Raw genomic sequence first — 12,152 nt, forward strand, 5'->3', positions numbered from 1 at the left:
ACTGCTTGTTCTTCTATAGTACCCCTTGCAAGTCTTCATATGTAAAATCCTTAAATCGCAAAAACTGCCGCAGTCACAATAATATCCAGTTTCTTAGACTTCTTTGAGACTTGTGCCGTACAGTTTATAACTGTGGCAATGAAATCCACAAAATCCACCTTTTAACACACAGGGTATCTTTTGACTGACAGCAAACATTTAAACCAGGCTGTGGTGCATCCACTACCATATCTTCAACTAGTTTACAATTGGCTCATTCATCCCCCTCCTCTTCCCTGTAACTACTCCCCAGGTCGTTGCTATAAATGAGAATGTGTTCTCAGTCAATTTACCTGGTAAAATAGGGGCTTACCCTAAAATAGGGGAATGAAATAAATAAATAAATGACTTGTTTTCTCAATTATTTTACTGTCTCCGCATAGGAGATTCGATTGACCGCTCTAACTGTTGCCACCTCAATCTCCTTCACCTTACAAGGCACTCCAGGAACGCGGGATCATGATCCCCACCACAATTGCAACACCTTCGTCCTTCTACACACCGTTCTTCAGCATAATCTGTCCTTCTACACACCGTTCTTCAGCATAATCTGTCCTTCTACACACCGTTCTTCAGCATAATCTGTCCTTCTACACACCGTTCTTCAGCATAATCTGTCCTTCTACACACCGTTCTTCAGCATAATCTGTCCTTCTACACACCGTTCTTCAGCATAATCTGTCCTTCTACACACCGTTCTTCAGCATAATCTGTCCTTCTACACACCGTTCTTCAGCATAATCTGTCCTTCTACACACCGTTCTTCAGCATAATCTGTCCTTCTACACACCGTTCTTCAGCATAATCTGTCCTTCTGCACACACTTGAAACAAGGCCAAATCCTTTACAATTCTTCACTCTGGGTGAATGGGAAAAAAAGAAAGAAAGTATGTCGGTCCTGTTATATTTTTATAAAGAGCAACTACCTACTCATGTGAAGCTTGGTTATGTAAAATAGGCTACGTTGTAAGAGCTTTTGTCCCCAAACCACTGCAGTGTTCAGACGCTGGGCACCAACCACACCAGGAATTCTCTTCAGGTATTCAACTTGAACAAATGTCGTCACCCCTGAGATGACTCCTTTGACGGGTGCTCTACCCCGAAGTTCAAAACACAAAACTTTTGTTGTCTGGATTATTTTGAGGCCCACTGCAATCTTCCTCTGCTCTTCAGAAATACAATTACAGTTTTTGCCGATTGCTTACACACTGAAAGTGAATGCTTAAACAAAAGCATCAAAACCTTAACTTTTGTAACCATGTCGTAAACAAAGGCACCAAAAGTACAAACACATTTTCTGCTTTGCACTTTGTTTGCAATTCTGCACGCACTTGCAAAACACTACACACTGTTACATACATTAGACACATCGTTCAAGAATGAATCCTCTTGCAATCATTGAAAAAACACTTCTATTCAAAATGCAAAACATACCTGAAATTGGCAACACCCCCACACACAGACATGAAAACACTTCTACAGTAATTGAACACCAGTTAGTCTGAGCCTTAGCACTACAAATAGACCTCAGGTAAGATCACCTCTTTTGTGAGAACTTTGCAAACGAGGCAGTGAGAGCGAGAGGAAGAGGAAGATGAAGAGAGAGAGGAGTAGGACCAGGACAAGAACAAAGAAGGGGACCAATCAATAGACGGAGACATGTTTCTGACGACATTAGGGCCACTTTAGTGGATCATGTCATAAATCATGGCCTGACGATGAGGGAGGTTGGGCAGAGTCCAGCCCAACCTGAGTCGCTACACGGTAGCATCCATAAGGTTGCAAGTTCAAATCCCCGAGCTGACAAGGTACAAATCTGTCGTTCTGCCCCTGAACAGGCAGTTAACTCACTGTTCCTAGGCCGTCATTGAAAATAAGAATTTGTTCTTAACTGACTTGCCTAGTTAAATAAAGGTAAAATAAATAATACGGACATTTAGACTGGAAAACAGGTATGTCTTCAACTTTCTACACTAGACTGTACCTATGTAATTGTTGCACATCATTCTGCATCACAGAACAATACAATGTAGTCCTACAATATTAGGTCTATGGTCCACAGTGAACAAAACAAATAGGTATAGTGCTATGAAGTACATGCAATACAGTTTTGATTTTACTGTGTACAGTATGACAGTACAGTATGTAAAAAAGAACCTAACCAATGACATCATATTCTTGCATTTTCTACAGAACTGCCAGACGACCTCTTGAGGGTGGAAGGCAACGTCTGTTAACCATGAACAGGAACTGGCCATTGTCAATCTAGTGTTGGTAAACAACACCATCCGCCTACATCAACTACGAGAGCAAATTATCGCAGGTCACACAACATTCCATAATATCAACCGTGTCAGTATGTCTACCCCTATTTTACCAATCTTGCATCAACACCAATTTACGATGAAGCAGCTGTACAGGGTTCCATTTGAGAGGAACAGCGTTAGAGTCAAAGACCCTCACTATGACTATGTGCAAGTAAGTGTCATTGTACTATACTGTAATACAGTAATGGCAGTAGATTGTGTCCTATTGGCACTGCATAGATACATTCAGACAAAGCAGTATCTGACCTAGGCAGTGTGGCGGGGTGTTGTCTGTGGGGGCACATGCCTTGCCTGTAGCTTGTAGTTTTGACTGAATGTGCCTGACCCAACCCAACCCAACCCACCCCCCACCCCTACCCCCATCCTTGTGTGACAATGTAGACATTGTAGTCCTGTGTTTTGAGTTACACCATATTCACTGTACAGTGTATGCATTTTCTGTTGCAGAGTCCTGGACTTTGATGCAGCTGCACAGCCTCATGAGTTTATTTCATTGATGAAGCTGGATTCTAGCTAAAACCAGGCGTTGGGGCCGAAACGTTATAGAACAAAGAGCCATTACGAATGTCCCTGGGCAGCGTGGGGGAAATATCCCCTTGTGTGCCGCCATTAGTCTGCAAGGAGTTCTCCATCACCATGCCACCCTAGGTCCCTACAATACTGCAACACATAATCATATTTCTGGATGCACTATATAATGCAGTTGTACAGGACGGACCAGAGCAGCCCAGGTTTGTGGTCATGTGGGATAATGTTAGTTTCCACCAGGCTGCTCTGGTCAGGGACTGGTTCACCAATCACAATAACTTCACAGTTGTATACTTACCTCCTTACTCCCCATTTCTCAATCCGATTGAGGAATTATTTTCGGTTTGGCGTTGGAAAGTGTATGACCTCCAACCACATGCCCGCCTGCAAGCAATGGAAGAGGCATGCGGAGACATTGAGGTGGGGTCAGTCCAGGGTTGGATATGGCACGCAAGGCGATATTTTCCCCGTTGCCTAGCCAGGGGTGACATTGCTTGTGATGTGGATGTGGTGATCCGGCCAGACCCTAACAGAAAGCGGGATCCATAAACCATCCATCCCATCCCTTACAATAGCTTACAATACAATTTTTTGTTTACCATTGCACTGTAATTTTACTGTAATTATTTTTTTTCCTTGAGTTTACAGTAACATATTGTATTGATTACTGTACTGTAATTCTACTTTTCTTTGTGTTTATTTGTTGTTGTAAAAACCTGCAATGGCAAAAAAATAAGCTGTCTACATTTGTTTCTGAAGCCTTTCTATTTTGTGTTCATTGAAATGTGAGTAGATGTACTGCACTGGAACAATCTTTCACAGAAGCCTGTATGAGAAAATTAAAAAGGTTTACAAAGAACTAAAGACATCAGTGTTTTGTATAAAGTACATCAGTGTGTTGCTGCTTTGAAAGAGTAATTCAAATGGTGCATGTGTGTATAATTTTGAGGCAAAAATGCCATTTTGAAAGGATTTAGGTTTTGATTGCAGAGTTTCATTCTAACATAGAAGTGAGATGTTTACATTCAAGTGTTGTGTCTTATTTGGCTTGTGTGTAGAGTTCTGACACAATGAGCCAAATTCTGCAACAAGTGTGTAAGCAATCGCAAAAAACTGTAATCAAATAAGAGCACTCCTGGTCACTCTGACAGACTCATGGTAACTCTGTGACAGACTCCTGGTCACTCTGACAGACTCATAGTCACTCTGTGACAGACTCCTGGTCACTCTGACAGACTCCTAGTCACTCTGTGACAGACTCCTGGTCACTCTGTGACAGACTCCTGGTCACTCTGTGACAGACTCCTGGTCACCCTGACAGACTCCTGGTCACTCTGTGACAGACTCCTGGTCACCCTGACAGACTCCTGGTCACTCTGTGACAGACTCCTGGTCACTGCGCATACGTCACCATTTTCAACACCTCAAACGGACTTCCCACATATGCATCCTTACTCAACAAACGCATCACAACAAGAAGTGATTCATTATCATTCATACACGTATCCTCCACTCCAATTTTAGACAATTTCCTTTTTGTTCCAGTTTTCGATACTACTGTTGTCCATTCAGGACATTCTTCTTCACCAACTCTGTTCAACGTGGTGCTTGTTTCGAACTCAGCATCCACTTCCGCCATCTTCTCCCCTCCTTCCGGCTTGCCAATTGGAATTGCTCTTGATCCTCCCATTTCTTAAACCCAATGCTCCCCATCCCCACACTTTCCTTGTCGCCACAAGGTGGTAGTGTTGCATAACATTCGTCGTCGTCCAGTTGACAGAATTTTCAAGATGGAATCCAATCGGACCTCGCAAACACAGAAGACAGGTAAAAGAGAGTAACGTAAGCCCATTATGTGACACAAATGGCTAGAATGTTCAGTAGACGATTTATTATACGTTTTGTATACTCTTAAGATGTTGCTGACAGTCAAACACGTTACACAGTCGTATTCCAAGCGTCTTGTAAAGTTCAGAGTTCATTTGCAAGCAGTCATAGACGCTAGACAATGTTTCAAGTTTCGTTTAGACCTTGCTCGAATTAAAGTTTAATGTTATGTTTTACTTTTGCTCAAGGGGAAATCACGGAAATATATCCCATTGACCTCCCAGATCTAGATTACAGGGAACTAAGTTCAACCTCTGAAAACATATTGACCTCCCTGGCGTCAAACACCTATGAAGGAGAGCGTTGGTTTCTACCCTCAAATGGCTCAAAGGTATGTTTTTTTAATGATGAGTTTCTGGTTACACTCACTCCAAATAAAACATAATGCTTCTGTAGGCTACAGATGAGCATCTCCCCCTTATAAAAAAAATATTACAGTCAGAGTGCAGTATAACTGCAGTACACTGCAAATACTGCATCCAAAATAACAGTGGACTGCACTTTTAAAACTGCAATCTTTTTTTGTACGGGTCTTACAAAAACATCCAATGTTGGTGACAGATCTATCACCTGCCAAATTGAACCCCTTCATCAGGTGGAGGTGACACATGACAACATGGGCAGACTCCAGCTGTTCGGTGATGATGATCCACCTTGCACTCTGCTGACTCTGCACATGCCTGCAGATGGAACTCAAGGTTGATACCCTACAGGGAAATGTTGCCTTTCAGATCTGCTGTGTTTGGTTGATGTTATGTAGGCTACAGTATAATGTTACATAGAATGTTATGTTTTCACAGTGGTGGCCCTGAACCTGCATGGAAAGTGGTGGTCTTTAAATGATGTTTTGAAGACATCCATCAAATCCAGATCTGGTCTTGTGATGGTACGTTCTTTACATTTGCACTTGTGTCCTCCATGGAATGAGAGTAAAGGGCATCCCACTAAATCTAGACCTATACCATGACTTCCCATTACCTTCATTTTGAGATGGAGTAGGCAAACATAAATGAAATATGCACTAAATTAAATATTTGTACATGGTTATTCCATCTAAAGGGTGTATTATTACATGTAATAACATGCAAAGGCCCCTCCATACCTTTTGATATAATTTGATTTAAATTACTAGTCCCACAAATACTTCCAATTAGGTTTGTGGCTTTTGTCAATGTATTTAGGATAAGGCTTAGATGTGTAGGTCATTCACAGGTGCAGTCTGTTATGGAGAGAGTGATACTTTTCCTGCTTAGTCAAATCATTTTTGGAGTTTTGGAGAGGCCTTCAGGGGAAGAGATTCACTTCTCACCTCACCCAATGAGGGAATTTGGCAAAATTCTATGGCATAATGGAGAGGCAGTTGGATTCTACACCATCAAAAAGAAAGGTAAGGCATTGTGTTAGTTTCTCATTTTCTGCCAGTTGACAAAAATAGTGTCTTACAAAAAGATTCTCATCTGCACTCAATTTATATTTTGAACAGGGAGGGTTGCTAGGTCAACACAGTGCATTGCAACAAAATAGTAAGGCTGCACAGGCAGAAAATCAACCCCCCAAAATATAAACAAAATATGTACGCTGTCGGTTTACACAATAGGCTCTGTATTTGTATGTGTACATGTTGAATTTGGGTGAGTCAGAATGAAAGGAAAGTGTCACATTCAATCATCCCATTCCTGTAGTCAAGTCAATCATTTATAAAAGCTAAACAGTGCAGGGAGGAATTTATTTTCTTTTGGGGGTTGCATATGTTTTTGATCATTTGGTCAAAGCAACATCATGTATAATTGGCTCTTTCAGGAAGTCTGTGTGATGGATTCACTCGTCGAAGCTATCAGCTTTCTGTCCTTGACACTGTGTTTGTGAGGACTCAGTGGAGGAGGAGTGGTCTGGCACTGCAGATCCTGGCAGACTTCTGTAAATCCCTCCCCAACGAGGAAGTGATAGGAATCAGCTGTCCCATAACCCCAAGTATGATTAAAGGTGGGTCAGTCAGTATAAGAAATTCAAAGGTTAATTACGTCAATGCTGGTTGTACCTGTTGTAGTCATCCATGTAAAGATTGCTGAATTTATATAAGGACAAAGTCAGATAATATGAGGTGCTCCCAGTCAATTTGGAGATGGCACACGCTATCACTTGGTTGGACGCACAACAATTTATGGTGTGTTATGAAGGACTGTTTACCTAGTCAGAGATCTATGAGCCAGGAGAGGGTGGGGTGGGGTAGGGTAGGGTTTCACACTAGCTGTACTTTATCTTCCAGGAAATGATTTACTGAATCATAATGTATGTAGCCTAATCTTTAGACATAGACCCACACTTTTAGATTACATTACATTTGAAATAATGCTAGCCACCTTGTCCTCTTAAAATGTAACCGCGATACCCATACTATACTGAATGTCTGGACTCCAAAACGTTAATAAGGTAATGAGGTTTTTAAAATGAGAAATTTGCTGCAGGAATTGTCAAGAAATGTACCTTTTAAACATTATAACGTCATGTTTTTGGGCACAATTTACAACGAAACAAAGGAATGTTACTTAAGTAATTATGCCTTATGGACAATTCAGGACAACATCAAAGTTGCCCCATTTAAGTCAAGTCTCAATTCCAGTGAACTGTCCATTGTAGATCTCCAACTTCCCCTCCAGTCATTTACTGAAATGTACATGGTATGTCTCCAACTCCCTCTTCAGTGTGCAGCAAGTATCTGCTGATGCACCAGGACCAAAGGGACCGGCTCTATGAGGTGGAAGCTCCTGGGGGCTGGGGCCAGAGACGGAACATATGGCTCAACATACAGCTCAACCGAAGCACAAACAGTGAGGCCCTCCCTAGGTTTGGATCAGGGTGTACCAATGCAAAGGTTGTGTGATAATGAGAGACAGATATATCACTGTAAACATCATAACATGGTCTGTGAATTGTAAGACAAGAAAGCACATTTTGAAAGCATTTCACTTGTAAATAGGGTTCATGTTTGATTATATGATGTCAGGATTTTAGAGCTATTTTAATGCTATTTTCATACATTTTAAATGTGAAGTACATCTTTGTAAAGTGGGATTGTCTTTGTAGGCTCAAGTGATGAGCAATGTCCGACAACATTGAATAAGGAGAAGAGAAACTATAAATAATCATCATCAGGTGAGGTCATTTTATTTTCATTATGGTTACGGAGTAGTAGTTAGGAGGGACTGTTTATGACCTTGTTTTAGCTTTGGTCTCAACCTCAAGTGACTTTTAGAGTCCATCACAACAAATTTAGCAACCACTGGATATTGTAACTAAGACAATTTATAATATGTAGGAGGAAAATAAGCGAACGTATCCATGGGTTAGGGAAATCAATGCGTAATGAAATATATTACATCTGATTTAGCCTACTCACATTGTCTGAGGAATGTGTATTTATAACTGTACTATCTGCCTCTTGCCTGACCCTTCCCTCAAGATGTCTCTTGATTATTGGTTTTCTGATGGTTTGGCTGTAATCACCACAGAAGTAAAAGAGAGAAGCTACCGGCAGACGAGGCTGAAGGGAGTGCTAATTCCAAACAGGCTGGGACATGATATTAAACCTCAGACCACAGATGGATCATGGTTCTCAGAAGACTTCGAGTCATGTTTTTTTATGTCATTTGTAGCAGGACGTAGAAGGGCATTTGTGTCAGTTGTTATTTTGAGCAACTATAACGTGTTGACTAAGGCTAGAAATAATGGATGTTCAAAATATTAAACATTTTGGGACCTGAACTGCAAATAATACATATCAGTTTCATATTCTGCTTAATAAAGTGATAACATCATCACTGTGGTTACATGGGTGTCTGTTGCAATGTGTTTACTGCTTTGTAATCATTCTCCTTCCATCTTAGACTATAATTGGTTGTTAAAGTAACTGCCCAGTGAAAATCTCACTTTTAAAAGTTCATATTCTGTTAACTACTATCCAAATAATGTTGTTGACTCGTCCTATACTCGTATTGGTGGCCAGAGCATAAATTGGAGGAAAACCACTTTAAAACCCCCACCTCAAACTTGGATCTCAAACAGACCATTTCAAAAATGCTTGCTATTTCCTCATAGAAAATGATGTCATCTCCCTGAGGAGGGAGGATGAGCTGACAAATCAGCGGCCTAGAGGAGAGTGAGCTAATCAATCAGCGGACTACTTGCTTTCATATATTTAATGACTGGTATACGCCCCCACCATTCTGTTGTTGGGGTACGCCCACACCATTCCAACACTGGAAACACTGGGCAGTTACTTTAAACGTATGTGGTTTGGCAGGGCAACATTAATACACACACAGGTAAACATTTTCAACAATAGGATATATGAAAAATACACAGGGGGCACATGCAGAATGCTTAGCAGAACAACTCTATACCTACTGCGTAAGAAAGCATTAGTGGTGGAGAGTCCTGGACCTAGGAGAGGTAGTAGGCTGCTGCCCATCAGAGGAGGCTGGTGGGAGGAGCTATGGGAGGACAGACTCATTGTGATGGCTGGAATGGAATAAATGGAAAGGTATCAAACATATGGAAACCACATGTTTGACTCCGTTCCATGAATTCCATTCCAGCCATTACAATAAGCCCTTCCTCCTATAGCTCCTCCAACCAGCCTCCTCTCCTGCCCATTCACATCATCATAGACCGTTATGGGTCAGCCTATTGGAATCAGAGCCAATGTTCCAATAGCAAACAGAATAATTTAATTTCACTATCAAACATTTATACTCCTGTTTTTTCTGATCTGATTGTTTTACTCACCTGTTTTACTCAGTGCTTTTGGCCGTCAATTCCAGTGGTATGCCGTTTACATAATTTCGGGACACATCGACTTTCAAAACGAGCACAACAAAACGTTTTCCTCATTGACGTAGAATCAGGAAGTCACGGGATAGTTTTGCTTCGGTTTTTCGAGAATCAAAACGGTGTGATTGTTGCTTTCTCTAGAGTAAAAAATGAGCCGAATTTATAACAATACGTCCTTGCAGAATAAACCTGTTCATAATGAAAAGATTGAGCACGCGTGGTCCCCCTCCTCATATCAGAGGTATGATGGCGTGATGCAGATCAAAGCTATTGCGCTGCCGATAATTCTGCATAAAGATAAACTATAATATTGCATAGAGATACAATATAATACTTAAATATGCCTAATGTTTTATTAAATGCAGTAGATGGCTCTGTGAGTGTGTGTGTGTGAGAGAGAGAGAGAGCGAGAAAAGAATTCGTGCATGCATATAGGCTAAACTACAGTCCTGAAAAATTGTATACTGGAGCCTACAATCCTTTTCTCCCACAGTGGTCTAGGTGTCATATTAGAGGGAAAGTTGGTTGATGTCTCACGCCATGTTATCACTGACGTCAACAATCAGAAGGTAAACTGACAACATAGAATAACTTCTTCAATAAAATATGATTAGGCTATTTGATTGTTATTAGGCTATTTCATTTATATCATTGTTCTTCTCTGCCTAAAGTAGTTCAACTGCTGGCTAATTGTACTAAAATGAAAGTGATGACCACATGAGGGACTAGGCCTACTTGGTTTTCTAGGACTCCTAATTTAAACAATCTAGATTGCCACATGTTGTGCTGTATTGGCAGGACCGTTTCTATGTCCTATACATCAAACCTAGTCGAATCCACCAAAGGAAATTTGATGCTAAAGGAATGGAAATTGAACCAAACTTCAGTGATACCAAAAAGGTCAACACAGGTTATCTCATGTCATCATTCAGTGAGTATTCTTATCCACTTCATACAATATTGTGAATAGCCCTACAGTCTAAGGTCAGATGATTTAGTTAGAAAATACCTTATTGGTAACACCTTACATTTACTTATCAAAGCTTGTTCAAGGACTCTCAAAATGATGTAAAAACATTAATTTACCACCGTACTATATTCTTTGTAAAAACAACTCTAGTGGTGCTATCTGAACTGGTGTGTTTGTTTGTTTCTACCATGCAGAGGTGGAGGCTAAAGGAGAGACTGATTGCCTCACTGAGGTCCAGCTGGAAAACCTAGTGACTAAGGAGGATCTGGTGAAAGTGACAGGGAAACACTGTCTAAGTGGGACCTATGCTTTCTGGTACCCAGAGGGAGAGATGAGCAAGACTGAACTAGAAACAGGCCAGGACATTCGACTGAAAACCAAAGGCGATGGCCCATTTATTTGTAAGTTTGATGTTCAGCAATCCCTTGAAAATTAGCCTAAACCGAAGTTCCACTCCCAGTTTGATTGTAGCTCTAGACAGGATTAGCATTATGTACTTAGTTTTGGTCTGCTCTTTCAGTTTCCTTGGCCAAAGTCGATGGAGGCACAGTGACCAAATGCAATTTTGCCGGAGACAAAGAAGCAGGAGCATCGTGGACAGACAAAATAATGTCCAACAAATCCGATGCCAGCAGTGCAACGAAGTCTGAAGGCCATGGCGAGGGAGCAGATGAGGAGGAATGGGTAAGAGGAGCGGGAGATTCCTGAGACACAATTTTTTCCCCCTTGCTAATTTTTGAAGAACATGTAAAACATTATCTACTGTCTAATTAAATGATCTACATACATTATAGCATTTTCTCTGTACTCTATATCTTTTATGACACCCCATTTCAATTTTGAAACCCCTATCACTGTGTTTCTATTTTAGGATGATTGAGGAGATGAATGGAATTGCACAGTAAAACCTCCTTATTCCTGTGTTGGTTTGTACTCCACGGTTCCACCCTCCGACATTGCTTGTGCAGCATATGCACACTAAAGAGGAAGAGGGTCGTTTCATTTTTTATTCAGCACTCCTTTTGTAATATAGAGTTCTCTACAAGAAATTGACAAATCTGGCTATTGCAGTGTATCTTCGGTGTAGGGGTGTACATGTATTGCTTTGAACCTGTCTTTGGTAAACGTCATACCTGCTTTACTTCTCTATTATCTCTCTATTGAAAATGTATCCTTGTTTGTAGAAGGGTACAAATGATATGTACTGCACATATTAACCTTGTAATAAAACAAATGGCAATTTATCTGATGGGGTTGTTCTAATGATGTGTCATCCAAAATGTAAACCATCAATTGGGTAAGTGTGGTCATGCAAGGGCAGAGTTATAACTTTTACTAGTAGAGTAGCCATTGTCTGCTAATCAGATTATCAGTGTGTGCAAATGTGTGAAGTTGCCAAATAGATGTAGGCTACAGTGGGTGATTTTAAATCATGCATTCTCCAAAAAAGATTAGAAACTGTTTGGGTTACCAACATGAATGAATACATTACTTGTGTACATGTAACAAATAAAATAAATGTCTCTCAGTTTTTCTGAGCCCTTTACTAACAATTAATACACTTAGATACA

General features: G+C 40.7%; 2 protein-coding genes across 8 annotated transcripts; both read left to right on the forward strand.

Annotated features, from left to right (window-relative positions):
* Positions 1-4,613: 4,613 nt before the first annotated feature.
* On the forward strand, positions 4,614-8,608 carry fam169b (family with sequence similarity 169 member B). Of its 7 annotated transcripts, none has more exons than XM_055934208.1 (9): positions 4,614-4,721; positions 4,970-5,112; positions 5,377-5,479; positions 5,582-5,667; positions 5,994-6,168; positions 6,582-6,764; positions 7,484-7,653; positions 7,866-7,934; positions 8,242-8,608. In XM_055934208.1, the coding sequence occupies exons 1-8, from the start codon at positions 4,685-4,687 to the stop codon at positions 7,896-7,898; spliced, it is 930 nt and encodes a 309-aa protein (XP_055790183.1). In that variant the 5' UTR covers positions 4,614-4,684; the 3' UTR covers positions 7,899-7,934; positions 8,242-8,608. The 7 variants fall into 7 exon arrangements, with proteins under 7 accessions (XP_055790183.1, XP_055790184.1, XP_055790187.1 ...); XM_055934209.1 differs by having other exon boundaries at positions 8,291-8,608; XM_055934212.1 differs by having other exon boundaries at positions 7,484-7,625.
* An 833-nt stretch (positions 8,609-9,441) lies between these two features.
* Positions 9,442-12,109, forward strand: arpin (actin related protein 2/3 complex inhibitor). The gene is made up of 6 exons (XM_055934216.1): positions 9,442-9,852; positions 10,105-10,180; positions 10,410-10,542; positions 10,776-10,982; positions 11,102-11,265; positions 11,453-12,109. Exons 1-6 carry the CDS (start codon positions 9,761-9,763, stop codon positions 11,459-11,461), a joined length of 681 nt encoding a protein of 226 aa, XP_055790191.1. The 5' UTR covers positions 9,442-9,760; the 3' UTR covers positions 11,462-12,109.
* Positions 12,110-12,152: the final 43 nt, after the last annotated feature.

This window comes from Salvelinus fontinalis, chromosome 9 (assembly GCF_029448725.1).
Source record: "Salvelinus fontinalis isolate EN_2023a chromosome 9, ASM2944872v1, whole genome shotgun sequence".
Classification (NCBI taxonomy): domain Eukaryota; kingdom Metazoa; phylum Chordata; class Actinopteri; order Salmoniformes; family Salmonidae; genus Salvelinus; species Salvelinus fontinalis.